At 42.5% G+C, this 26,947-nt stretch overlaps 1 protein-coding gene across 2 annotated transcripts; it reads left to right on the forward strand.

Moving 5' to 3' along the window:
• Positions 1-1,540: 1,540 nt before the first annotated feature.
• MED1 (mediator complex subunit 1) lies at positions 1,541-22,541 on the forward strand. 2 transcript variants are annotated; one of them, XM_075845469.1, is made up of 17 exons: positions 1,542-1,689; positions 4,401-4,500; positions 4,603-4,681; positions 4,759-4,813; positions 5,803-5,935; positions 7,012-7,040; positions 7,773-7,844; positions 7,923-7,985; positions 8,079-8,152; positions 8,240-8,329; positions 9,926-10,040; positions 10,679-10,803; positions 10,939-11,057; positions 11,547-11,748; positions 12,575-12,670; positions 13,882-13,987; positions 16,341-22,541. In XM_075845469.1, the coding sequence occupies exons 2-17, from the start codon at positions 4,414-4,416 to the stop codon at positions 19,570-19,572; spliced, it is 4,677 nt and encodes a 1,558-aa protein (XP_075701584.1). In that variant the 5' UTR covers positions 1,542-1,689; positions 4,401-4,413; the 3' UTR covers positions 19,573-22,541. The 2 variants fall into 2 exon arrangements, with proteins under 2 accessions (XP_075701583.1, XP_075701584.1); XM_075845468.1 differs by having other exon boundaries at positions 1,541-1,689; positions 8,079-8,329.
• The last annotated feature ends 4,406 nt before the right edge of the window (positions 22,542-26,947 follow it).

Consider the following 26,947-nt stretch of genomic DNA (forward strand, 5'->3'; position numbering starts at 1 on the left):
CATAGACTAACATAAGTCCGTGCGAGGCGCGTGAAAGTCACGGACAGTCTGCACGGCCCCATAGACTAACATAGGTCCGTGCGAGGCGCGTGAAAATCACGCGCGTTGCACGGACCTATTATACGTTCGTCTGAATAAGCCCTAATGCTGTGGAAAAAATATCTATTTATATGCACCATCAGCACTACTGATTTTTGGCTCTGCCAGTAAGCGAACTAAACTATAGATGGCATATTGGGTGGCATAAAAAGATAAGAAATGTGCGGGGGCCATACATAAGCAGTGGTGGTTGGATGCAAACATAATAGTGAGACGTCATTACTTCGAGGCATTTGATTTCAACGATTCCGAGCGATGGTAACGATCAGTGGAGGTCTGAAATATGTAACCCCTGCCAATTGCTAGAACGAAGTGGCAGAGGTGCGAGGAAAACGCTATGCCCCTTCAGGTACTGTTGGCTTGGCTTTATTCAGGGTCAGCCCATTACTGTGCAGGCTCCAAAGAAAAGCCACCGGGAGCAAAGAAACATGCCGCTGCCACTTCGCTTTAATGATTGGGGGGGGACAGAGAAGTTGGTCGCCTGACTAGGTTCTGTTCACTCTAGTGTCATGGCTTTTGTTCATGGCCGTGTTCACATGTTCAGGATTCTATCAGGGTTTAGGCGTGGATTCCATGGCTAAATCCTCACAGGAATACAATGGGGCTAATACGCATGTGGATACGCTGGCCAACCAGAGAAACCTGAGTGGCAGCTGCGTATTTCTGCTTTAGATTTTCTGAAAAATCCATGCCAGATTTGCCTATGACTTATCCGTAACGCGTGAACATAGCCTAAAGCCTCATTCATACGTTGTGGATTTGACAAGAATTTTAGCACAGATTCTGCCGCGAAATCCACATCAAACCCACCTCCAATGCAAGTGAATGGGATTTCCGCAACTCTGTTCACACGCAATGGAACATTTCCTGCGGGAAAAGAAGAATAGGTGATTCCATTGAGTGGGGCTCATCCGAGTGTGGATCAGACTGCACATCCGCGGCAGAAATCTGTGTCAGCCTCGAATTTCTACCGTGGATCCTCTTGTAAATATGCAATAGGCAAATCCGACAAGTCTGAACAGGGGCTAACAGAACTATAACAGCTGTGATGGATCTGATTTCAAACTGAACCCAATTAATTCTGATGGATTCCATTGACTTATAAAATGGTCTATCCTTTACGCAAGAATAGCGCTGCAGACTACGATAATCTTGCTAGACAACAAGTGAAGAAAGCTGGTGTAAACAGAGCCTAGTTTGACCTTGTTACTAGGAGTACTGTTGTTCTTGACAACCAAATACATGATCGCTTTCATGTTGTGAAACACGCTATATGAAAGCTGGACTTTGATTGGTTACTATGGGTGACATCACTTTGATACAGTCCTTGCAAAACTCCAGCGGAAATGAAAGGAGACTGCCGCCATCTACCGTCAGTTCCCTGCATTACACTTTTCGTTGCCATCGATACGGACGAGGTACTGCTGTACTCTCACGTTGTTTTCCGAACTAGTACGATAATCTCGTAGAAGTCCCGCGAGATCAATGGGAACTCGGCGCTGGGGCTGCTGCGGAGGTTCCGGGTGCTGGGATCGGGGAACAGGCCGCGGCCGCCCGTATTGGAGGATCACCCGGGTAACAAGGCACAGGGTGAGTGCAAATGGAGGGTGACATTTCTATGAGTGGTTCTGAGGATAGGCCTGGCCTCTTCTTTCCCCATTAACATCTGGACTCCATCATGGCTGACAGGAATCATGTCTTACTAGACGGGGGACCTCCTTATAAATGGTTCTGCCGCGGACTAGATAGGACAGATCCGAATATCTGTTAATGGGGGGAGGGGATGATGGAGATGGAGGCAGCTCCTCATCTGTACCATGGCTGTTTGGTGGAAATTAACCCTTTCTCTATGTTTTACCCTCCTGAGATCTCCAACCTGTTACCTGTCTCCAATTGATGCACATCTACAACTCCCAGTTCTGTCAGGGCATGCTGGGAGTTGTAGTTTTGTGACATCTGGAGGTTGGAGATCACCAATATAGGAGAGAAAGGCTCCTTAGCATGTGTAGTGCCCGACTGGTCCCCCTTTAGTGATCGTCTGAAACTAGAAAAAGGAAACAGTGCCATTATTGTCCACAGGTTGCGTCTGGTATTGCAACCACTTGAATAGGACTGAGCTGTGATACCAGACAGGAGAGGAGCTGCTTCTGGAGAACAAAGCCATTGCGATGTGTTAAACGTGTGGCCTTCATAACCCATTGTAGCCGGTTGGCTGAACGCCCAGACATAAAGTGCCACTATTATCGCAACAAACTCCCCCATGAGAACAAATCACTAACACCTGCCCATTATATGCCCGTCTCCAGGCGTTACCCGATGTCGGCATTTTAATGAAGAATAAGAATTACATATTTGAAATATTCTTATGGTCTGCTATTGGCTGAATAAGAGTTAGTGTCACATTGCCTCTGATTGGTTAACCTCAAGCCTACACCCCTTCTGAATGATAGTATTGTGCCCTGTTTACACTGAGTTTTTTTTAGCGCGGAAACCACTCCGCAAAAAACGGCCGAAAATGCCTCCCATTGATTTCAATGGGAGGCGGAGGTGGTTTTTTACAGCGAGCAAAAAAAAACGCCTCGCGGTAAAAAGAAGCGACATGACCTATCTTGAGGCGGTTTCCGCCTCCAAAACCCCATTTCAATCAGTGGGAGACTGAAAAAAAAATGCCTCCACGAGTGTTTTGACACGTTTTTGTCAAACCACTGTGCAAAAAAACGCCTGGAGCAGATTTTGCAGGAGGAATTTTCCTCCTGCAAAAAACTCTGTGTGAACTAGCCCTTGTAATTGAGTTTGGCAATAAACCTTCAGAGGAGTATTTTGAGCATACCAGCAGCATCTGTGTGTTATTTCTCCTCTCTCGATATATATCGGTATGAAATATCTTGATTAGGATGCTGGATAAAATGCCTGGCGTGAATGTCTGTTGGAAAACTCGTCTAAATTTCAGTCTAATATATTTTGAGCCATTGACTTCCACGACACCGCTCATAAAGCCGCGATCATATGGCTGGTTTTTTTTCTGCGTGTTTCTTACAAGCCATATCGGATCCCATTAAAGCCTCGTTCACATCACCGTTTGTTTTCCGTTGTCCATGTGTTTCTGGTCCATGAAAAAAATAAGACATGTCCTATTTTTCTGCGTGTCATGTATCCCTCCATAGACTCTAGTCTATGGGGGATCGGTGATAACGAGTCCCGCAGGGGTGCACGTCGGATGTGAAAAACTACAGTTTTTCACGTCCGAGGTTAGCTACGCTCGTCTGAATGTAGGGTAAGCCCGCAAAAGGGCCATGCGCTGCTTGCTGATGTATATGGGAGGACTCCAAAGCTCAGCAATACAATGGAGAGGACTACTTAGACTCGTCATCATCGTGCAGCAGGCGGCCCGTTTGCGTGTTTAAGGTTTGTTCACGTATTTGCGTGAACACTGGATTTTCCACAACTGATTTCATTGCACTAAATCCACAACGTAATACAGTAGCAGCAGAGTGGATGAGATTTGAACAAATCTCATCCACACGCTGTGTAAAAAATCTGCCATGAAAGCGTTTATAAATTGACCTGCAGTGCGTTTTTTAATTTATGTAGCGTGGTCGCTGCTTCTGCTTTTCTCGGCCTGTGGGAGGCTCAGCTTGTTTGTCTACCTGTATCTAACCCTGTACAAGCTGTAATGGAACGAGATCTCTTCACTCACAGACTGTCCTGGTGTTTCCTCTCTGATACAGAGGTTTATGAAGGAATATGTATTACGTCTCTTGAGGGGCAGGATACTGGACGTGCCGATCCTGTAACAAGTACTTTAGTCCATGTTGCATCAGGATTGGCAAAGGCAATAAGGGAGCAGAAAGGGAAAGTAAAGCATGTTCTGTACGATGCTGCGGAACCCAAGGATATGGAGCGTGACCCAGTATACCAATAGAAAAGCTGTGGAAATAATGCCAGTTGCACACGACCGAGTGCCACTTGGGCTGTTTTCATGGCATCCGAGTGGCACCCGATAGTTTTCACGGACGCGTTGACTTTAGCGAGTGAATCGGGTCTGTGAAAACTGATCCGACTCTCCAGTCTTTGGAAAGATAGGTCACGTCCTATCTTTTCACGGATCACGAACGTGTGCATTAGGCGTAAGTGTCTTGGGCTTATAGACCGCTGTCATGTCCGCCATGTCCTACCAATAAAATGGAAATGGGGGCATGCGGAAAGGAGGAGGTTAGATGGGGCTTGTGGGCATTACATAATTGAGCTTTGTTTTGCTTATTACATTTCTTTTAATCATTACAGAATTTTTTTTCCTACAGGGTCCCAGCCAAAATGAGTTCCCTCATGGAACGCCTCCACGCCAAGTACAGCCAGAATCGACCATGGCCTGAAACCATTAAGTTGGTTCGCCAAATTATGGTAAGATTAAATGAATTTGTTTCCCCTTGTACTGAATGCATGTACATCTTCTTCTTTCATGCTTGTAGGACACGTGTACTGATGTTTCTGTTCTTTTGGCAGGAGAAGAGGACTGGTATGATGTCTGGAGGTCACCAGCACTTAGTCAGTTGTCTGGAAACTCTACAAAAAGCATTAAAAGGTGAACAATGTTTTATTCCCATAAATAAAGATCATTCTTTTTATAACAAGACGTTAATAAGACATTTGTATTCTCAGTGTCTTCCCTTTCTGCCATGACGGACCGTCTGGAGTCTATAGCAAGACAGAATGGGTGAGCTGGTTGTAGCATGACTATATCATGTATGACACCTATCATATGTACACGTTGAACACTGATCGTAATATGGAGTTGGTCTGACCCCCGTCCCCCTCCCGACCTTGCAACTCTATCGGCCTCCACACTAGCAGGGCAGAAGTTTCAAGTGGTTATCCGGGAAGTGAAAATTTAGTAGTATTGGCTGCAAATGAAATAAATAAACTCAAAAAGCAATACTTACCCATCCTCACCCCTGGCGATCCAGCGCGGAGTTTCTTTACATTCACGTAGGATGAAACTGCTGCAGCCAATCAGAGGTCTCAGCGGCCATCTATTGTATTTCTGGCATACGATTCGTCCGCTTTTAAGCTGAAATTGGTTTAGACTAAGGCTCTGCATACCATGTTTTATGCCCGATGTTTGACGTATACGCCCGGAAAAGCTACTGATGTATGCGTTAAACGTGGGCTGTGACGGCTAACCGTGGCATCACAGACTATAATGGTATCTGTTTAACAGATACATCGTGAACTCTCGTGACCCCCATTTCATTACATACACATTAAACGGATGACATTCTAGCCTATAAGTGACCGGCATCTGTCATCCCTAGGCTTTAATGGCATCCATTTAATGTATGCATCATGAAAAGCCTACGAGAGAGACGTTAAACAGATGTCTTTGACGTATGCCATACGTCACCTATAGGCTTACATGTTAAAAAAAAAAAAAGTGAAATATGTTTTTTTGCGGACTCCCATGAGATAGACTATCGTTGACTACTATTCTACTCCATCCTAAAAAAATAAATACTGTCTTATAACTGCCCAACGGAGCCCTATGGACACGTTTAGTGTGTATGTCGGGAGCTTTTCTGACATGGACGCTGCATATAGGACCAAAAGTTGGTGTGCACAGAACCTAAATGTAATGATTGTTGTGATCGGTCATTGCGGAGTGTTTGACAGATTGTTGTAACGAGTGTATTTTTCTCTTGACTCCAGTCTTACGTCACATTTAAGTCCTAATGGCACAGAGTGTTATATCAGCTCAGACATGTTCTACGTAGAGGTTCATCTTGATCCAGAGGGGCAGCTGTCAGATGTCAAGGTTGCTCATCAGGGGGAAAGCCCAATGGTAAGTGTTCGTATAAATCCTATCAAAAATGTCTCGTTTCAGGATTCTTGCCCGCTGGTATAGACCTCCAGGTTTCCTCTTCCTGCCGGAGATGTGGATTTGCCCCAGGTTCGATGAGACGTAGCTGGTGGGAATTCTCTGGGGTCCACAAACTCTGGGACAAGTCTATATAATGATCTTTGTGGTACATCAGTCCCTATTTTAGTGGAGGTTGCAGTGTTATCTATTCTCACAAGCCCCGCAGAGTTCTGAAGAAGAGTCTAATGACAATCAGGGGGGCTATCCCAGACTCTGTAAAACCCACGCGTCTCCCTCCAGAGCCCATTGGGTTGACTCCCTGAACTACGTCACCCGCATGGCGTTTTTTTTTTTTTGTTTTTTTTGTTTCCCCGTTTCTCTCGTTCCATTTGACCTGTTGACTGATATCTTGTGAGACTTGGCAAAACTTGTTTTGTGTCTTTGATACCCTGCGATGTTTTTCCTTATCCTTCACTACCATTAGTCTGTTTGGGCCACGGCAATATGTTTACTGGTTATACGTGTATATTGAGCTATGTGTATGTACAATTTGCTTTGCAATAAAACTTTGACCATGAATTGCTTTCTGCTATATTATAGATACGACATCTCATTAACTTCCATCTTACATGACTATTTAGGTGCAGCATAAGAGAGCGGGGTTCACTTACATTGGGCATAAAGCTACAATATGTTTTTTTTTTCTTGTTTTTTTTTCTCAAATCTTTATTTTCAAAAAGAACAGATAAGATCCAAATCTCCATATGAAAATGTGAACATAATGACTCATAGATTTGATATGTAGGTTACAAAGTGAGAATGAAATCAGAAAATGATCTTTCAGAGACATATTTTGTAGCACATTCAGGGCTATACAGAGTAAACACTACAATACGTTTTGTCCGGTATACCGCAGGTTACGCAATGACAGCAAGTTGTGTTTCTGACGTAGAATTGGGACATATTTTCATTGGGCCTGGACTGTCGGTGTCTTTTAGCTTTCGACATTACTAGCAAATTGTAGGTGTGGTAACAATTATTTGTTTTTCCTTTTACAGAGCAGTCCAGAACTTGTACAGCAACTAAGGTTGGTTATGTTAACTAGGGTTTGGTCGACCTTTTTTTTTTGATGGGGTCCCAATTTTAATGCATGGTGGTTTGCCAACAGTCCAAATTCATACATTTTCTGGGCTAGTTCCACTTACAGGGAAATTGCAATCCATGGGTGGCGCAAAAATGGGAAGGTTGGCGGACTGTACTGCTGCTAAGATTCAAGTACATGTGTGACCATGAACAATCTTGGGATAGTTGGGTCGATGGGATATACGAGTGTAATTTTTGGGGGCTGTGGGGACCAGGTTTGCAGAGATAGGGGGTTGTCCCTCATCCCTGTACTCACAGCCAATTGTCTAAGGGTGGTGTCCCAGAGGTCAGACCCCAACACATTATACTTTTTATTACCCGTCTAATCGACAAAGCAGAAAAAAAGGGTCACCTATCGTTAACGGGGGGTATTCAGGACTTATAAAAAATCTGCAACAGGTCAGGGGATTGTATAAAGTATTAAACTAGCAGATACTCCCCACCTGCAGTGCCTCCCGCTTCAATGTTAAGGCCCTGTTCTCCACCATTTGGGTCCCAGAAGCTCCTGCAGCATTTGGTGCAAATATTAGTCTGGATTTCTTTGCGTCTTCGGGGTCGGATATGCTGCAGACTTTTCAGTGGCGTATCCGACCCTAATACATACATCAATTACTACCAAATCCACATGCTCCTCACATTTGCTTTTTTGCCGATTTACATGTTTATTTCTCCTCAGGGATAAGAATTTTGAGGACTTCTCTCAGTATTTGAAGAGCCTGGTGAACCTGTACAAGATGCCAGGAGATAAGTGAGTGGCCACTACCTTGCGGGTCAGGCAGGGAAGGTGCACGTATCTATCTGATGGGTTGGTTTTTTTTCTTCATAGGAAAATGTTTTTAGCACTTCAGTCTTTAGAAATGGACCTCACAAAAATGGCTGCAATGTATTGGTAAGCGCAACAGTTCTCATGCCCTCTGGCGAAGAAGTGACAAGCTGAAGTAGATCTACATACATTATTAACCATATTGTGTATTTCTTGCAGGCAGGTAACCAATGCCAGTGTACTGGACAAAATATTACAGGGAACTGTTGGGCAACTGACGCCAAGAAGTGGAGGTAATGTCTACAAAAGAAACGAAGAGTATTATAGTAAAGAAACTCGGCTTGTAATGAAAGTTACATACTGCTTTTTTGTCATCTTAGGCCATGTTATGAACTTAAAGTATTATATCACTCCATATGATCTCTTTGACGATGCCACCGGGGCTACAATAACACTCAATGAAGGACATGGTGAGTTATGAACAGGAAGATAGGATGTTATAAAGAAATAGCTGCACTACTTGGGTTCCCCCCTGCAGCCTAAAATATAATGCTTTTTTTTTTTTTGGTCTTCAAGAAACTCCTGACAATAAGGCGCATAAGGAAATAAATTTTCGGACTTCTCTGGTGATCTAGGGTAGTGGATAGGTTAATGCCTGCTTTCCCGTTGGTCTAGGGTAATGGAGGAGGGTTAAAGGGTGTTCCAATCTTGGACATTTATGGCATATCCACAGGATATGCCATAAATGTCGACCAGATGCAGGTCCCATCTCTGGGACCCTGACCACTGTGCTACCTTCCTTTGCTGGGCTCTGGCCACTGTCTGACTAGGTGGTAAGGTTTTCCGGAAACAACCAAACTTGCTGTGCTACGCTGTTTTCAGAACTCTTCCATTCACTTCTATGGGAGTTACGAAAACGTGTAGCTCGGCTGTTTCCATACTCTCAGCCACCTCCATAATGCGCGATAGAAAGTAGGATAGGGGTCAGGAAATTCATGGCATATCTGTTCATTCACTCTGTATTTACTGCTGAATCATTCTAAATAAAGAGTAGATGAACTATCAGCTCACTGAGGGATCTGGTTACAGCTGACCATAGATGTCCATAGGGAGGAGAGAGGCAGAGACACGCACACTGCAGCAGATTCCTAGTAAGTGTTATATCTTACCCTAATGCTGGATTCTCAGCTATACTGCTCATTTGTGCTGTATAATTTCCTCCATGCTGCTGCAGCTTCTATATATGTGATAAAGATAGGAGAGCAGGATTGTGTGCAGTGTATGGAAAACATGATAGCTGTTAGGCTTCACCCACTAGCTCAGAGACAACTGAGAATTGGAGATAAAGCCTGGAGAGGGGAAAACTGCTAAATAATGACGAATACAAGTCATATAATGGCCCAAAATAGTGTTATTCCTCATATATACGCATGTGACAGCTTATTCTGAAATGTCCCCGTTAATGGCTACTTCTCTGGTGGAGGAGAGGTTAATGGCTACTTCTCTGGTGGAGGAGAGGTTAATGGCTGATTCTCTGGTGGAGGAGAGGTTAATGGCTACTTCTGTGGTGGAGGAGAGGTTAATGGCTGCTTCTCTGGTGGAGGAGAGGTTAATGGCTGCTTCTCTGGTGGTCTAGTATGGTGGAGGAGTGCTTATTGCTTTCAGCTTCAAATAGATCAGTGCCAGGCAGATACATAGAGGACTGGGCTGCTGTCATTGAATAGCCACACCGTTCTCTTTATGATTGGCAGAGCGCTTATGATCATTGATGGATTGGTCAGGCACACACACTTTTTGGCAAGATTATTTCTTGCTAGACATTGCGTTTTATAGTCCGAAAGAAATGAAAATTCACATCCTGTAAAGTTCTGCATTCTGCATATCTGTATCCATGGGTATATATTACAATTGTGCATATTCTAAGGTGTATGGTTGAATTCTCAGCACAGGAGGTAAGTGTGTACAGTGAATCCTTCCAAACATGCCCTATACCATAGCAGATAGTAGAGAATATCTGCTTGATTGAACTCCGCATAATCTCACTATATGCCTTTTTTATCTTTCAGTACTCCCTCGATCACTAGGTCTGAACGTATCGGTCACCATTGAAGCCGCTTCTGCAATGTACAAATTACCCATCGCTCCTCTGATCATGGGCTCACATCCCATCGATAACAAGGGGTAAGGAGGCAGTTCCATCTGAAGTCCATACAGCATTTATAGGGATAGCTGCTATATTAAGATTACATTTATATGCAAAAAGGTGTTTGTTTTCCACCGCATTAAAGTATACCACATAATGGGAGTATTTGGTAGTATATCTTAGTCCTATTGGCCAGATTTGCTACTTAACTGTAGAAAATGAAAGCTTCATTCACATCTTTCAAGTCATTGTAAGGGCTGTATATTTCATGCTAAACCAGGCTGTGTGGGGGGCGAGTGATTGCAGCCTTAGATATTATGCTTAGTGTAAGTTTTGTTAAACTTACCTAAAAATATCTAAGAATTGCTCAACTAGCAATTTCCTAATATTTTATTATACAAATCGCTACCTTTACCTATGATTTTCCAATATTAAGATACAGGGCTGTAGGAGATTTCCAATTCGTCACACCGGCCATGTGAATCAGTCAGAAGAATGTGCCTGTTTACCGTAGTCTGTGGTCCTTCAGTGCATGGTAGACTACAGGCCTTCATAAAACAGTACAATTGCAGAAAATTAGCAATTCTGTATGTGTATTATTGAAATGCCTCCATTGCTAAATGGAATAATTTTGATGAAATAGTTTTAATTAATAAGTAGTGACTTCTATTTGCAGAACTCCATCATTCTCCTCCATCACCAATGCCAACAGTGTGGACCTTCCTGCTTGTTTTTTTCTTAAGTTTCCACAACCTATTCCGGTCTCCAGTGCTTTTATTCAGAAAATCCAGAACTGTACAGGTGAGCGGAGCTGCAGCAAGTCCTTCTCCTTCTTCACAGTAGCGTTTAGCTCTAAATATTTGATGTCGCCTCCTTTTATCTATGGCCCTTGCTTCACTCTCTTTACCTTGTTAGTCACACATCTTCTTTCTATAGGTATTCCTTTGTTTGAAACACCACCCACCTTCTCGCCTCACTACGATCTGGTCACCCAGTTTGAGCTGGCCAAAGATAAGGAGCCGTCCCCTATGAACCACTACATGAGATTCTATGCAGTATGTCTATTTTTTATTACATCTTATTTTTATGTCTTAAAGGGTATTCATTGGGACGTAAACATTGATGGCCTGTCCGACCTAGACCCAATTCGTTCAGCAGAATAAAGGGGATGTAACGATCCAAGTGAAAGGGACTGACCCGCAGTACCAGGCACAGCCACTTATACGGATCTGCATTGCAGTCCCTTCATTCTGCTGATCGGCACGCGTCCTGGGGATCGGAATGTCACCAATCAAACATTGATGGTCTATTCTGAGGATATGCCATTAATGTTTAAGCCTTTGAAGTGGCAATACCAAGGGTGATCATGAAAGGATTAATTGTCTATACACTGCAGGATTACTCCAGCTCTGGTATAGCGGTGAGATCAATGTGCTCTCCGCTTGTTATGGGCTTTTAATATTGACTTACTCATCCGGTATCACTGGAGAAATTCTGGAATAATGTATTTGGAGTAATGCGCGTGTTTTGTTATTTTATTACAGTCTCTGCCGGGTCAGCAACATTGCTATTTTCTTAATAAAGACGCTCCGCTCCCTGATGGAAGGTGCCTGCAGGGGACCCTACTGAGTAAGATACCATTTCAGCACCCTGGACGTGTCCCCACTATCCTCAACCTCATCCGACATCAGATGGCGTGTAACACACTGATCGGGAGCTGTGTCAAGCGCACTGTGGTAAAAGAGGGTAGGTTGCTGGCATTATTTTGAGTATTTATTTATTTTTTTTGAAAGCTCTGATTTGTTTTCAACTGGCGTTCGTCTTCTAGTGCATAATTTTTGTAGAAAAAAGTGCAGATGTTGCGTTTCCAGTATAGTGGACCGACTATCCATTCACTGTTCCCATTAAACTACTTTATATGGGAACGGATACAAAAATTTATATTTATTTATACAGTGTCCGGCCCCATTCACACAACCATAATCTTGTAAATAAATACCGTAATAAAAACAAAATACCGATCCATTAATTTCTATGGCCAACGGACACCTTCCCATATATTTAAGGGAAGGTGTCCGGCTGTAGAATGCATCCGTTAAAAATAGGACATGTCCTATTTTTTTACTTTACGGACCGTCCTCCCATACTTTTATAAAGTGAGCACTGCCCGCTCCCATTATAAAATGGGTGAGTGTCCGTCGCCGACCATGCCTGTAATCACGGGCCATGCACATGGCTACAGCCGTGTGCAGGGAGCCTAAGCCAGCGGTAACAACCAATTGGATTTGACTTATTTATTATACGTTAGAAATAAGAGCAAGTGCGTGCTTGGCAAGAGAAATGCATTCAGGAGACTTATGCAGGAGAAAAGGCGAGAACCATCCAGGTTTTTGGAAAATGCAAGCATCATCCCGACTGGTCGTAAAGATAAACTCCTCCATTTTTGTTTCTATGCGCTAGCTTTTATACATCCCCCCCCCCCCTTCCACACTATGGACTATGATACATGTACGATCACTTGGGTTATTTCCTTATAAACTTTTTATTTTTTATATCTCCACCACCGCTTTAGATTGCCCTAACCTCTTGCAGTTTGAGGTTTCCCCCCTCTCGGACTCCTGCATCAGTATCTCGTTCCAGCATCCGGTTAATGACTCTTTGGTCTCTGGTAAGTCTTTCACACTTGGGAAGGTCTGGAATAGTGAGACATTCGGTGGGAAAAAGGGTGATGTCTGTAAACCCAGTGGAGGGTGAAGGCCAAAATGTAAGAAAGGAGAGAGCATATGTAGAGCTGTTAGTGAAAAGTGTGTCGATTTGGCATAAGCTGGCCTGCTATGTGTTGGCATACATTTTTTTTCACTGTATGGGAAAGCGTAGTCCACTGTTCTTACCTATACAAAGGCATACAGTGAAAAACCCTATGCTGCGCTGTATACTTTTTACTTCTGAAGAGGTCATGGCTTTGTAGCAAGGGCAATAAAAGTACTTAACTGTGGCTGCTATTACTATTAGGGGGGCACTGGGGTGTCTGAAAAAGTGGCTTGCAAAAAATGGGAGCAGTGTCCTCCGCATGCCTCGCATACTTCTCCCTGGTATATCACCCTACTCTGGCTTCACAAACCGTAGCTCCCATACTTTACTACTTGACCTCTATCCACTTGCAGTGTCTGCTTTATTTCTCTTTTTATATTGTCGTCTTCTGTTGTAGAATCTGTCATGTCAGCAGAGCTGACTGCTTCAGTGACAGCGGGGCAGGATCCACCTATAATCTATCACATCTAAGTTATGAACTTAGATGTGATCGGTAACCGCTCGATCCTGCGTGACAGGGACCCGCAGGACCCGCGGTCTCTGAGCCTGTCAGTCCTGCGGACCTGACGGATACAGGTTTTTAGAGCACGATACAGCTGCTCTGTATACAGGATACAAAGCAGCTGTATCTCAAAATGTCAAAATCATTTTTAATAAAATGTAATTAGAAAGTTGCACCAAACACACTGATACACATTTTTATTAAAACAAGAGTGTAAAGGTGTACATAGCCTTTAAGAATTTCAATTTTGTATTTTTGATGCTGCCATTGGCCACAATTCTCAGGTGTCTTCAGTAGGGAATGCAGACTTCTTAAAGGGATAGACTAGAACGGTTTTAATACTTTGCTTGGTGGTACACAGGGCTTGTGACGTAATAAACCGAATATTGCTAGATATAATAATGGATTGTATAGCTAGCTAGCTGTACCTCTACCTAGGTAATGTATGTGGGGGAGGGACAGCATGTGTTGTTGGTGTTTGACTGTTCTTTCGGACGCAATTTTTTGGCATGATTTAGGTCTTTGTTTCTTTGCTCCATTAGTGATTGACATTATCTTTCATACAGTTGTGATGGACGTTCAGGATTCTACCCATGTATCCTGCAAGCTGTACAAAGGTCTTTCTGACGCTCTCATCTGTACGGATGATTTCATTACCAAAGTAGTTCAGAGGTAAATGTATTGTTATGTGTGCGTCCTGTATATTTGAAAAAGTTTGTAATCTCTTTGCATAACATGTTAGGGAATTGTATACACCAACAACTTCTTAATTTATTGCATATAATAGCTGTCATGTGGCCCCATGGTCAACGCTGTTGTTGGGGTCACTCTGGCTGGCGCTGTGATAGGGGTTTTTGGGGGGCGCTGATGCTGTTATTTGTGAAGGAACATTCATTGTTTTCTTCCAGTAGATCAAATTCTGTCCATGGTCATGTGATGGACACACAGGTGCGTGGCTCGTTACAGTATGTGTCTTCGAGCTGTGTCTTAGGGTATGTGCACACGATAGCAGGCATTTACGTCTGAAAAGACAGACTGTTTTCAGGAGAAAACAGCTGCCTCGTTTCAGACGTAAATGCTCCTCCTCGCATTTTGCGTGGCTTCTCTGACAGCCGTAAATTTTGAGCTGTGCTTCATTGAGTTCAATGAAGAAACGGCTCAAATTACGTCTGAAAGAAGTGCCCTGCATATAATGTATATAAGTGTCCTGCACTTCTTTTGCCGAGGCTGTATTTTTACGCGTCGTCTTTTGACAGCTGTCAAACGACGACGCGTAAATGACAGGTTGTCTGCACAGTACGTCGGCAAACCCATTCAAATGAACGGGCAGATGTTTGCCGACGTATTGTAGCCCTATTTTCAGACGTAAAACGAGGCATAATACGCCTCCTTTACGTCTGAAAATAGGTTGTGTGAACCCAGCCTAATGATTACAGCACCTGTGTGTCCATCACATGACCGTGGACAGAATTTTATCCACTGGAAGTAAACTATGAATGTTGTTGCTGAATGACAACAAGCAGAGATCTTGAAAAATCGGGAGGAAGACCGAAAGTATATTGAAAAATTCTATAACTTTTAATTATGCAAAAAATAACATTAATTTGATTAAACCGGACAACCCCTTTAAATCATTCTGTCTTACCACCCAAGCCGTATACAATTGTTTTCGGACTTTTAAGACCATTTGAAGATCCATGAAGGACACATAGCTCAGTTCTTGGCTTTACTGGTTAAATGATTGGTTGGACCTCTATATACAATGCCCCTCCACCTCTCAATCACTCTCCCGGGGTATGAGACCGTAAACTGTGCATACCTTTATTTCACTTGGCGTTATTGGGTAGATATTGATTATGTATGACTCAGTGTGTTACTGTAATAAGAAATCTGTACACATTGCAATGTGCGAAGACAATTTAATATATATATATATATATTTATTTTTTTTATCGCAACCTTTAATTTACCCAAGGAAATGCCAAAATGAATTGTGTTCTTTCTTTGGATTGGTATTTATGACCTGCAGGACGTCTGAGTTCTGTTCTATTACTAAGTGACATTCCGTTCTTGTTGCTCATCCGTCGGTACTGCCGAGAAAGGGTGTTAGTACAGGTTTATCCTGAGCGCTGGAAAGCGTCTGCCTGCCCTGCTGTAATAATATGTTACAATGTGTATTTTATTGGTGTTTGTAATAGACCTGAAGACGCAAATCTTCCTGTAAAGCTAACGACAAAGTATTCTCCTATATTGTGAAATTGTTCATTGTAATGTATATACAGTACAGCTGCTGCTTAAAGTGTCATTATGAAAGTTTAGTTACATGTCAGAAGTTTTAATCGGTGGATGTCCGTGCACCGAGACCCTTACTGATCGCTAAAACAAAGCGGCGTAAGTGCTCAGGTGAGCGATGTGGCGCTTCGTTTCCGAGCGAGCGGTGTATGGGCTCAATAGAAAGTCTTTAAGTTTGTACAACCCTCGTATGGCTTTCAGCGGAGAGCCAATCAGAAACTAATCGCACTCCTGCCACTTCTCTTTAGCCATCGGTGGGGGTCTCCGTGCTCAGACCTATGACATGTCAAAGGTTTTATGAAAGTATAGTTACACTTTAACAGTATGGACCCGGGTAACTCCGTCTTAAATCCAATCTCTGCTCGCTACACAATGTTTTCCCCAAAATCTCCTCCGTGGGATACAGGTAAAACATGACTTATGACAGGGCTGGTGTGAACATGGTCGACTAGACCGATTTATTGCCTCATCCTTCCACCTGGTGCTAAATGCATGAAGCTGGAGGATGTGACCGACGAAAGAAAATTTAAAAAACTTGATGGAAGAGAATGTCGAGGGTATTTACTTCATATATTGCTGATTTTGTTTTTGATCCAGGTGGAAATCCTCAATAAGTATGGTGATAGGATAAGACAAACCATTGTATTGATGTGTGTTGTTTTGCCCTGGTCTAATTACATTTATTATTGAGATTTATATAATATATCCTTCTATATTTTTCTTTGTTACATAGGTGCATGTCTATCCCTGTGACTATGCGAGCCATTCGTAGGAAAGCTGAGACCATCCAGGCTGATACACCTGCACTGTCACTTATTGCAGAGACTGTAGAAGATATGGTGAAGAAAAACCTTCCGCCGGCCAGTAGTCCAGGCTATGGAATGACCACTGGCTCCTCGAACTTAATCACCACCCCAACCAACTCCTATAACTCCGGACCCATAAATTCTCTTTTCAGCATGAGTAACATGGGTATGAAAGAGCGCCACGATTCCACGGGGCATGGGGAAGACTACAACAAAGTAACTCAGAATCCCATACTAACCAGCCTTCTTCAGATAACCGGAAATGTGGGGGGAAATCTAGGCTCAAGTCCTACACCACCACATCATACCCCACCACCAGTTTCTTCTCCAGCTAGCAATACTAAAAATCATCCCATGCTAATGAACTTGCTGAAGGACAACCCAGCACAGGACTTCTCAAGCTTGTATGGTAGTAGTCCCCTTGAAAGACAGAACTCTTCTGGATCTCCTCGAACAGATATGGGTTCAGCGGGTACTGGGAAACCCAAGAAAAAGAGACCTAGGACCGAAAAGATGAAAAACCAAACTGAAGATGAATTTCAAAGGGAGCTCTTTTCAATGGATGTGGACTCACAAAATCCAATATTTGACGTTAGCATGGCAGGTGATGCCCTCGACACACCTCATATTACTCCAGCACCTAGCCAGTGTGGCACACCTCCTACAGTGTACCAGCAGCCTATGTCTCATGCCCAGTCTGGTATGCAAAGGATGGTGAGGCTGCCCAGTACAGACACGATTATTCCAGATGTTACAGATATCCTCTCCGACATAGCAGAGGAAGCGTCAAAGCTTCCAGGGACTGGAGAGGATTGTCCCAATCTTGGCACTCCTGTCAGAGACTCCTCTAGTTCTGGTCACTCTCAGAGCACCCTCTTTGACACCGATGTCTTTCCGGTAGATGGTGCAGGTGGTGGAGACAATCCTTATGCAGATGCTGCTGATCTCATTGCTGAGGCAAATGGAAGCCCAAATAGTGACTCCTCTAATAATTTCTTCCACAGTGTGGATTTTAACCCAGAACTACTGAACAGTCAAAGCGGTTTTACAGATGACTTCAATGAAGACAGCAGCCAGAGCGACGATCATGATTTTTCTGGGCAGGACTTTTCGGGGCAGGGGCTATCACTGGGTGTAGTTTCAGGAATTCCGGTTGATGGGAGTGAAGGCAAGTACAAGGTAGGGCCAGCAGCCGAAACAGTAGATTTTAGTATCATTGGAGGTGGCAAGGGACTGGGCGGGGTAGATATTCTTGAATCACATAGTAGAAGTCAGAGCCCATTACTTGGAGACTTGACAAAAGACAGACCACAAAAACCGAGAGTAAAAGAGGGAAGCAATGGGGGAGGGGGTGGAGGAGGGTTGAGTGGGATTCAGGGTGCAGGTCTAGATACAAAGTGTGGAAAGCGCAGCAGAACACCTTCTAGTGATGGTAAATGCAAAGAAAAGCCACCCAAACGCAAGAAAGAGCCTGAAGGAAAATCACCCTCTCATATTGCCAATCGTCCATTTACCCCACCTACTAGTACTGGTGGTTCCAAATCTCCAGGAACGTCTGGAAGATCTCAGACACCTCCTGGTATGGCCACTCCCCCGATACCCAAAATCACCATTCAAATTCCTAAAGGAACGATGAGTGTTGGGAAGCCAACCTCTCATAGTCAGTATTCAAGCAGTGGTTCTGGAAACTCATCGAGTAGCAAAAACCATCATGGCCACTCCTCATCATCTTCCTCTTCTGCCTCGGGAAAAATTAAGAACAGCAAGTCTGATGGGTCTTCTGGAATAAAGATGGGCAGTGGAGGGAGTGGAATGTACACTGGTCCGACTGGTTCAGGGGTCAACCAGTCCAAAAGTGTCTCTCAGTCAATAGGCAAGCAAGGATCTTCTCCCATCACCAAGCATGGGCTAGGAAGTGGAGGCAGTAGTTCTGGTAGTAGTAAGACTAAACCACAGGGAAAGCCATCCGTGTTAATGAACCCCTCACTCTCCAAGCCAAATATTTCTCCTTCACACTCCAGACCATCTGGAGGCTCAGACAAGTTATCTTCCCCGATGAAACCAATGCCAGGCACTCCACCTTCTTCAAAAGCTAAGTCACCCATCGGCTCAGGGGGTTCTCATTTGTCAGGGGGAAGTTCAAACTCCGCTATGAAGTCATCATCTGGTCTAGTTTCTTCAGGATCTCTTTCACAAAAGCCAAACTCCTCATCTTCATCCTCTTCCTCGTCGTCCTCATCTTCATCGTCGTCATCCTCTTTTTCAGGTGGCTCCAATATATCCCAGAACCTTCATGGTAGCTCAAAAGGGAAGTCTCCAAGCAGAAATAAAAAACCCTCGCTGACAGCGGTTATAGATAAACTCAAACATGGGGTGGGTACAGGAGGTCCTGGTTCAGAGGACCCTATGGAGGTTTCTGGAGGGGGAGGAAACCCTGGAGCCCCTAGTCATGGAATGTCCTCAAAACATGGACTTGGAGGAGAATTCCCTGTTAAACGGGAAAAGAGTGAGAAAGACAAATCAAAAGTTTCAGTCTCTGGTGGATCCTCGGATTCATCCAAGAAAGGAGATTCGAAGGGCTCAGGAAGTACTGGAGTAGCCAAAATTATTATCAGCAAGCATGATGGAGGCTCACCTAGCATCAAAGCAAAAGTAACCCTGCAGAAGCCTGGAGAAGGGAGTGGGGATGGGTTAAGGTCACAAATGCCTAAGAGCTATGGCTCACCCTTGATCAGCGGTTCAACCCCGAAGCATGAGCGCTGCTCACCAAGCCACAACAAATCACCAGCATATACCCCACAAACCCTTGACAGTGAAAGTGAGTCAGGTTCTTCCTCAATTGCTGAGAAATCTTATCAAAATAGTCCCAGTTCAGAGGATGGCGGAGGCAGCCGAACACAGCCGGAGTACAGTGCGGAGAAGCACAAAAAGCATAAAAAGGAGAAGAAGCGGTTAAAGGACAAGGATCGGGATCGGGAAAAGAAGAAATCCTACAGTATGAAGCCTGAAAGTTGGTCCAAGTCACCAATCTCTTCTGACCCTACAATATCCATGGTCGGTGGCTCCCTTTTATCTTCAGACCGAGCAGCCCGTCCAAGTCCAGGTTACTTAATTGGTGAAGAGGATGACTTAATGGATGTGGCTCTGATAGGGAACTGAACTTTGTGACATAAGACCTAGATCGAGTGCGGTGGCTATGTGTGCTGTTTCGGTGTTAGGTTTTTCCTGTTGCTGCTAGTAGGTCTAGACTCATCTGGCAGTAGATAGGATTAATCCACTATTTTATTTTATTTTTCCCATTTTAAATATAAGTTATAACGAAGAAAAAGGCATTACAACGAGTCCCACCGCTTTTATTACTATTATTATAAGTGGACTTCTCACCTATGCACAGTGGAGGCAGCTGATCTATGGGCTAGGCTTCTCATTCTCTCCCCACTGTTAGTCGTATTATGGCTATGTCCGCCATGTGTAAGTGAAGTGTTCACGTTAAAAGAGTTAAAACACACATCAGTATTTTAAGAAAAAAAGTATAGGCACCAGGTTTTTGGTGTAGCTTTTAAGAATTCCGTTGATGGAAGTACAATGCTTGTGGGAATGTGTTAAATTAATTGTACGCGTTACACATATAGATACGTGTGTAAGGCTTTTCTTCTATAGTTGTGTGTTTCACACCAACTCCATTCAGCTGTGATTTAAAAAAAAAAAAAAAAAGCCTTATTTTTTTAAGCATCCCACTCACCTATTTGTAATTCTGATTTTATTTGTAATAATTATATTTTAAAAAAAAGTTTACTTTTATTTTATGTAAATACTTCTTTCCTATATGTAAATAATTTTTCCTGATTTTATAATTTTATTTTTTTTTTTGTCATTATACTCCCAAAATAATTTTTTGAAAAGAGTTCAGGAAATGTTTGTTATGGAAATAAAATGTTTGGCATAAAATTTTGGTTTCAGTGATACATTTTTTTTTTAACATGTGACCACGTGTCCCTGGTGTTTGCTGTCAGTAGCTTTAGCTCTGCTGTATAGCATCATCCTGAAATTCCTGGTGGTTACTGATGTGGGTTGCTTTGCAAGAGTTGGCATCACAATCCCAAAAAAGTCAAAATCGTTTAAAAAGTTCTAACGGGCAGGATGTTCTTTTATAATTTTCCAGACTGTGGCTGGGAGAAGGAACTGCAAGATAAAGTCGAAACATCAATTTACCGAATGCAAGACATAGGTGTAAAGCTTTCGCACTTTTACATTGCAACCCCTAAGATATACCACCATGACTGTCAGATTGACTAGTAAGCAATGGAAGTTCTCTTTACTATATGGTAGTACAGGGTGCATTCACTTCTTTTTTTTTTTTTTTTTTTTTTTTTCTTTCTTGGTAGACTTCTCTTGCGTACGTTGTACTTGCCATTTTGTAGTTTTAGTAAGTTGAGTTTCCTGTCGAAACTTAATTTTGGGCCAGGAAAGTAACGTCTAAGGAAGGTTTACGTTGTGTAGAAGTCTACATGTACCATTTAGTATTTGGTCTGTTGATGCCTCAAGTAGAACAAATTCTGTTTATATCCGTTATCTACGCTAATATTTAGAGGAGGCTTAGGTGTTTTTCTCCCACTCCATCAGGGTTACGGTGTTTTTTGACTGCAAGAATATCATAATTTTCAGGTCTATTCATAAATACCGAAATGACCCCTTTATAAGTTATTGGTATCCATCGGGATTTGTTGGGATCCATTCGAAACTGATCCGTCGTAGCTGATGACGCTAGTGTCAACCGAGCCGAGCGCGTGTGGCTCACAGCTAGTATAACCTGCCAGGTCCTGGCACGCAAGTGTTAATACACAGTTGGCATTGGTTTAGGTTCGTATCGCTTGTATGAAATTAACTTTTTGCTTCTGTCATGGACGTGAATATGTGAGCGGTTCCTACACCACTAAACAAAGTATTTGATTCTTAAGGATTGGGTGGGTGTTGCCCCATTGACTTGTAACATCTTAAATCTAAAGATTGTGGGTTCAGCTTAAAAATCCTTGGGATCGTTAAAATGCGGAGCCGGTGGTTTCTAGTCAATGTGTTGTGTTTCGCAGTTTGACTTTTTCGGATAAAAAATTTGTAGCTTCAGTTTTCCATATTGATGAGGAGAAATCCACAAAATTATTCCTCCATAGACCTTTCTTCCACCAAGACTATCAGAAACAAAGGTCTTACCTATGGGACCATTGGGGTTAGGAAAATGCTAGTTCCCCGTAGTTCCAGGAATTCAAACTTCTGGGCTCATCTGAGTGATGGTAGTTTTTGAGTTTATGGGATCACTGCATGGTGGTAGATCAAAGATAGCCTTGTACCGTCATTGGGTTGCTGAAGTTTGTGATCAGAATCCTCCAGTTTCGGCTTAGTCCAGGATAGCATCTCCAAAATTTCTTATGAAAGGTTTAGCATGACCGTATAAGATAACGTTTCCATACTCTTTTTCGGACTAGGAGGCATCAAACTCCATGCTCTAGAGTACATATAAGTGACCAAGCTCTTGAGACCACCAAAGGGTCTTATGACCCTACATAATAAACAGGATAAGAGTAGACTTTGGTATTGTAGAATTTTATTTTTATTTTTTCTTGTAAATTGGGTACTGTGCGTGTGTGTATGTGTGTGTTCTTATGGTGGCTAATGAGACCTTCGCTAGTTTACCCAGTCAAGGAGTAATTCTGCAGATCTAACACAAGTTGGCATTTCATGGAGCACAGCAAATCTATCCCCACTCGTAAAAAAAAAAATCAACCAAGAAGACAACGTTCCTAATAATGTGACTTTCTAAGGATCTTTGAGGAAAAACCAACAACCATCAAGAGACTATATTTGGAAAGGCCACCAGTATATGCAGGACTAACGTAAAATCTGGCAGTACCCATAACCCAACTTGCAAATAAGGTTTGATTAAGAGATCTCCATTTAGGTAGGAAGACTTGAAGGGATGTAACATTCTTAGTGGGCTTGCTGTAGTGGGGGCTGATATGTACAATATGCAGGTCTAGACCATTATCTTTAGTGTTAAGTGTAACTATCCACTTTAAGTGTGGTTGGCTTTTTGAAACTAAGCTGTTTAATATTATATCCCCCATGTCTGTGTACTCCAGTTTAGAAGGAGAGAAGACATTCACCATTGAGTGGAAAATCTGACGGTCTAGTCATTTCAGAAGACGGTCTTTCTTGAGAGAGCGATGGAACTTGGAAGTCTGTCGGGGAAATCTGCTGAGACTATGCACTGGATTATTTCTCCTCCTACCACTCCAGTCAAGCTCAACACTTCTCGGCTGCGTCAAAACCCACTCATACTAGCACGGGGACTGAAGAAGACACCCGAAATGTTCTCTACAAAAATAGAGATAAAGGATTCTACTAGAACTTCTGCATTACCAGTCTGACCACCAAGAACAGTAAGTCAGACCAGACAAAAATCGAGTCATTTTGATATAAATCGACAAGCAAGAATGAACGTACGGGTACAAGACCTAGTCAGACTTGACGGGCCTCGTTCTCTTTTTTGCTAAAAGCAGTCTGCCTTTTGTGGTCAATTTACAATCTAGATTACTGTGAATAAGAAACACCTCGAAGAAGAATATGGGTCAAAAGATCTCCAGAACAAGTGGATGCATGGAGATAACCCGCAATGTCTGCCATTCATACAGACAGACATGGTCCCGATTTCTGATATGGTCACAAGTGGCTTATGCCTCAATAATAACCTGGACCTACAGCTTGGCACGTAATTGCCCGAGGACTTGAGGAACATCGGCTCATATGTAAGGTGGCCCAAACACTACAGTTGCACCCAAACGTACAGTATGACTAGATGTATATATAGATATCAATCCTCCCAGAGCAATCTGGGATCCACCAGAACCTAAGAAGATATGGATATTGTGATGGTGCAAGTGGAGACCATACATGCATGCTAAACGACCATTACCCACCTACTGTATATGGGTTAGGGCTTCTATGCCCGGGTACATAATGCATTTGACTGTTCATGTTGCAGAACCAGCAGTGGGGTTTTCATAGGATTGCCGTAGACTTTTATATTGCTATTAAAGTAATATGTATAGGTGGTATATAGCTGTTTTTTACAGCAGTTTGTTTACATGTTATTGCTATATAGTTATATCAATTATATCTACTTGGGCCATGTTGACTTCGACAACGAACACATGATTTTAGTCATTGACAAGACTTTTTTGTAACTTTTCTGTGACTTGTAGAAATATTTAATGAATGTTAACTGTCGTCGTTGCATATGATTTACATTCATTAACTGCTTTTCTTTTGGTTTCCTGAATATTGGGATCTTTTTTTATTAGACCCATTGTTGACACTTCTACAAAGTGGGGGTGTGATGTTGCCTTATTATGCACTTTTTGTTTTCTACAAGTGATGTTCTGGCTGGAGACCAGCAGAATCTAGCAGCTTGAAAGACCAGTAGGATGCAGACCATGAAAGTAGATATACGCAAATTGAAAAATATGCCGTATTCTTGGAGCATGTGGTTTTTATAATGTCAAATGACAATAAATCTTTTCTACTGTCTAACGTTGAAGAACAGTTTATATTCTGTTGCTGTAGTCTGTCTATCCTTTTTTTTTTAAAGTGTAAAATTTTCTACCCATTGTAGCCGTTTTCCCTGTGCAGAGGGTGTGGAGTAAACTTTTGCTTTTATCTTCTGATGCTACTATTGGTCATCTTTAATAATGGATATCATAGAATTAAAAATCAGCCATACACAGGCAGGTGGCTCATGGTTGGAAAGAGATTTGTCCATTCTCGAAATCTGTCACCAATATCACACCCTGATTTTTGGCTTTATTGTAATACAGGATGAAAAAATTTGACCTGTGCCATCAACATTGGCCACCCAGGGGGGGTTATGATTTATTTTGAACAAATAATGTGAGATATAGATTGCTTCCTATGGCCTGGAGGAACCAATATCTCCCCACAAACACCCCGATTCTTGACCTTACTGTAATAGGGGGTCCTGTATGGCCAGCATAAGACTAAAGTACTAGAATATTCCGAAAACCTCCTATTTTTTGGAACTTGCAGCAAAGTATGTGGCTACGATGAAGTTTTGACCAGCCGAAGACCTAAGTTAAGACCCTATTTCTGGAAAATTACTGCACCATTTCTTCTGTAGGCTGGTACTTCGGTTTAAGTAAAATAGTAGAGTATTAATCTTCGATCAAATGCAAAAGTTGCATCTCAAGAACGGTGTCCACTTTTTAATCCTACAGATTGTGTGGTGGATATCTTCTTCACACAGTAGGAACAGATGTATCGCGATTCTTTTATGAAGCAGTCTATCGCTTGAGATTGATTTGGACCTCCTTGAAGTATTTAAATAGTTTGTCTGGTCTGAATTCTGGTCATAGAATTCAATGTATGATTATTAATTTCCGTGTATCCCCTGCAGTGCACGGCTCTCTGGTGATCACCGCTGATCACAAGGATTACCGGTAGTGAGACCATGATGAGGTTATTTGGCATTTTGGTTGGTTGCACAAATCTTGAATGCCTACCTAAGTAATTATAACCTGAAACGTCTGGTTTGTAACCAAATTGTTAGAATGTTTTTTGGCCTTACTGTTGACTGCTTTGTTTTCTAATCTAGATGGTATTGTAGTCTATCGTTGTAGTACGTGCTATCCAGGGTTAACTTTTTGGAGTACATATGTGTAGTTGCAGACTTTATTGTGAGGCGTTCTAGTTTATAGTGTTCGCTTTTTAAAATCTCTCTCCCTAATGACTTGGTGCCTATCAAGAGTCTTTTTGCTACCCCTTTTAATTTAGACCGGAAAGCACAAAAATGGACTGGTATATCTGCCAAAATGTTGGACTCCTGCAGTTGGGGATGTGTGCCTCCCGACGTAAAGTTCATACCTTCATGCAAGGTATCTATCACAGCTGAATGCACTTGTGGTTACATATACATTTTGGACTAAGCTTGATTTGTATGTCTACTAGCTGTACTTATTCTTTATATAGTTTGTTCTTTTTGTACAATGACCAGACTTGCCTGTTATCATACACCTTCAATGCAGTCAGAAAGTCTTTACACCCTTTCGATTTTTGTTTACATTTTGTTACGTTGAGGCCTTATGCTTAAAAAAAAAATCTAAAAATTTTTTTGCCATCATTCTGCACTCAATACCCCATAATGACAAAGTGATAAAAGAATATTTGTAATCTTTGCTAATTTATTACTAAGGAAATACTAAAAAATTGCACTGTACTTCCTCCCTGCTGAAGGAAATGGTGAGATCGAGAGCTCAATCTAAAATAACTTGCTGCAGCCTTTTACTTCCTCCCTGCTGAGAGATGGTGAGATTGAGATCTCAATGTAAAGTTACTTGCTGCAGCCCTTCCTCCCTTCTGAAAGAGATGGTGAGATTGAGATCTCAAGCTAAAGTTACTTGCTGCAGCCCTTTACTTCCTCCCTTCTGAAAGAGATGGTGAGATCGAGAGCTCAAGCTAAAGTTACATGCTGCAGCCCTTTACTTCCTCCCTGCTGAGAGATGGTGAGATCGAGATCTCAAGCTAAAGTTACTTGCTGCAGCCCTTTACTTCCTCCCCGCTGAGAGATGGTGAGACCGAGATCTAACTTAAAATAACTTGATTATCTTACCCAAACAAGGAATTACAAGCTGAAAAGTCTAGTTTTCACCGCAGCATTGGCACTGATTCAAGCAGGCAGGACTATAATGTGAGCTTGTAGAGATAGTGACCGTGACTGGGCTGCAGCTCCATTGTATCTGTAACACGCCAGACAATAACTTTCTGTTCGTGAATTAGGAAAACTGAGACGTCTGCAGCACGAATGGTTGAGCTTCGAAGGGAACGACTTCATAAAGGTACTGTTTATGAGGAGCACGGTGAAGTTCTTTTTCACTACAGCTACGCTGGTACGTTCTGGACTCAAATTATGGGTACAAATATCTATGGTGTAATCGAGAGGCAGCAGAATCCAGACTAGAAGGTAGTTAGCTAAGATTTTGCGTGGAAAATTACTACTAAGTATGACATGAGATGTGATCTATGGAGAAGGATCCATCAACATCTTCTGGCTATGGGTCATTTTCATCAGTTTTGGTCTTCAAGGTAGTTTGGAAATTAAATAAATAAATATTGGTGTAGAAAACCTGAGTAATATCTGGATATTTGATGTTATTCATCTACTCCCATACACATTGGATATAAGGAAATTCAAAATCTGTCGCAGAAAAATTTGGCCTATATCAGGGGTGGTCTTCTTAAAGAGGCGGTGTTTTGGAAAGATTTTGCTGTACTTGGTTTATATATACAGCGACTTCTATTATCCTCGACCATAGTAGGATACAGGTGTTGATTTACCAACTACCTATGACTTTTGTATCCTTGCACCACTAATGCCTTAGATGGCCGACATGGAGAGTTTGTCATATAAAGATGTGGGAACCTGTCTAGTAGTCACAGGAGGAAGGACAACTCCCATCATGCTCTGAGA

Source organism: Rhinoderma darwinii, chromosome 13 (genome assembly GCF_050947455.1).
Source record: "Rhinoderma darwinii isolate aRhiDar2 chromosome 13, aRhiDar2.hap1, whole genome shotgun sequence".
Taxonomy (NCBI): Eukaryota; Metazoa; Chordata; class Amphibia; order Anura; family Rhinodermatidae; genus Rhinoderma; species Rhinoderma darwinii.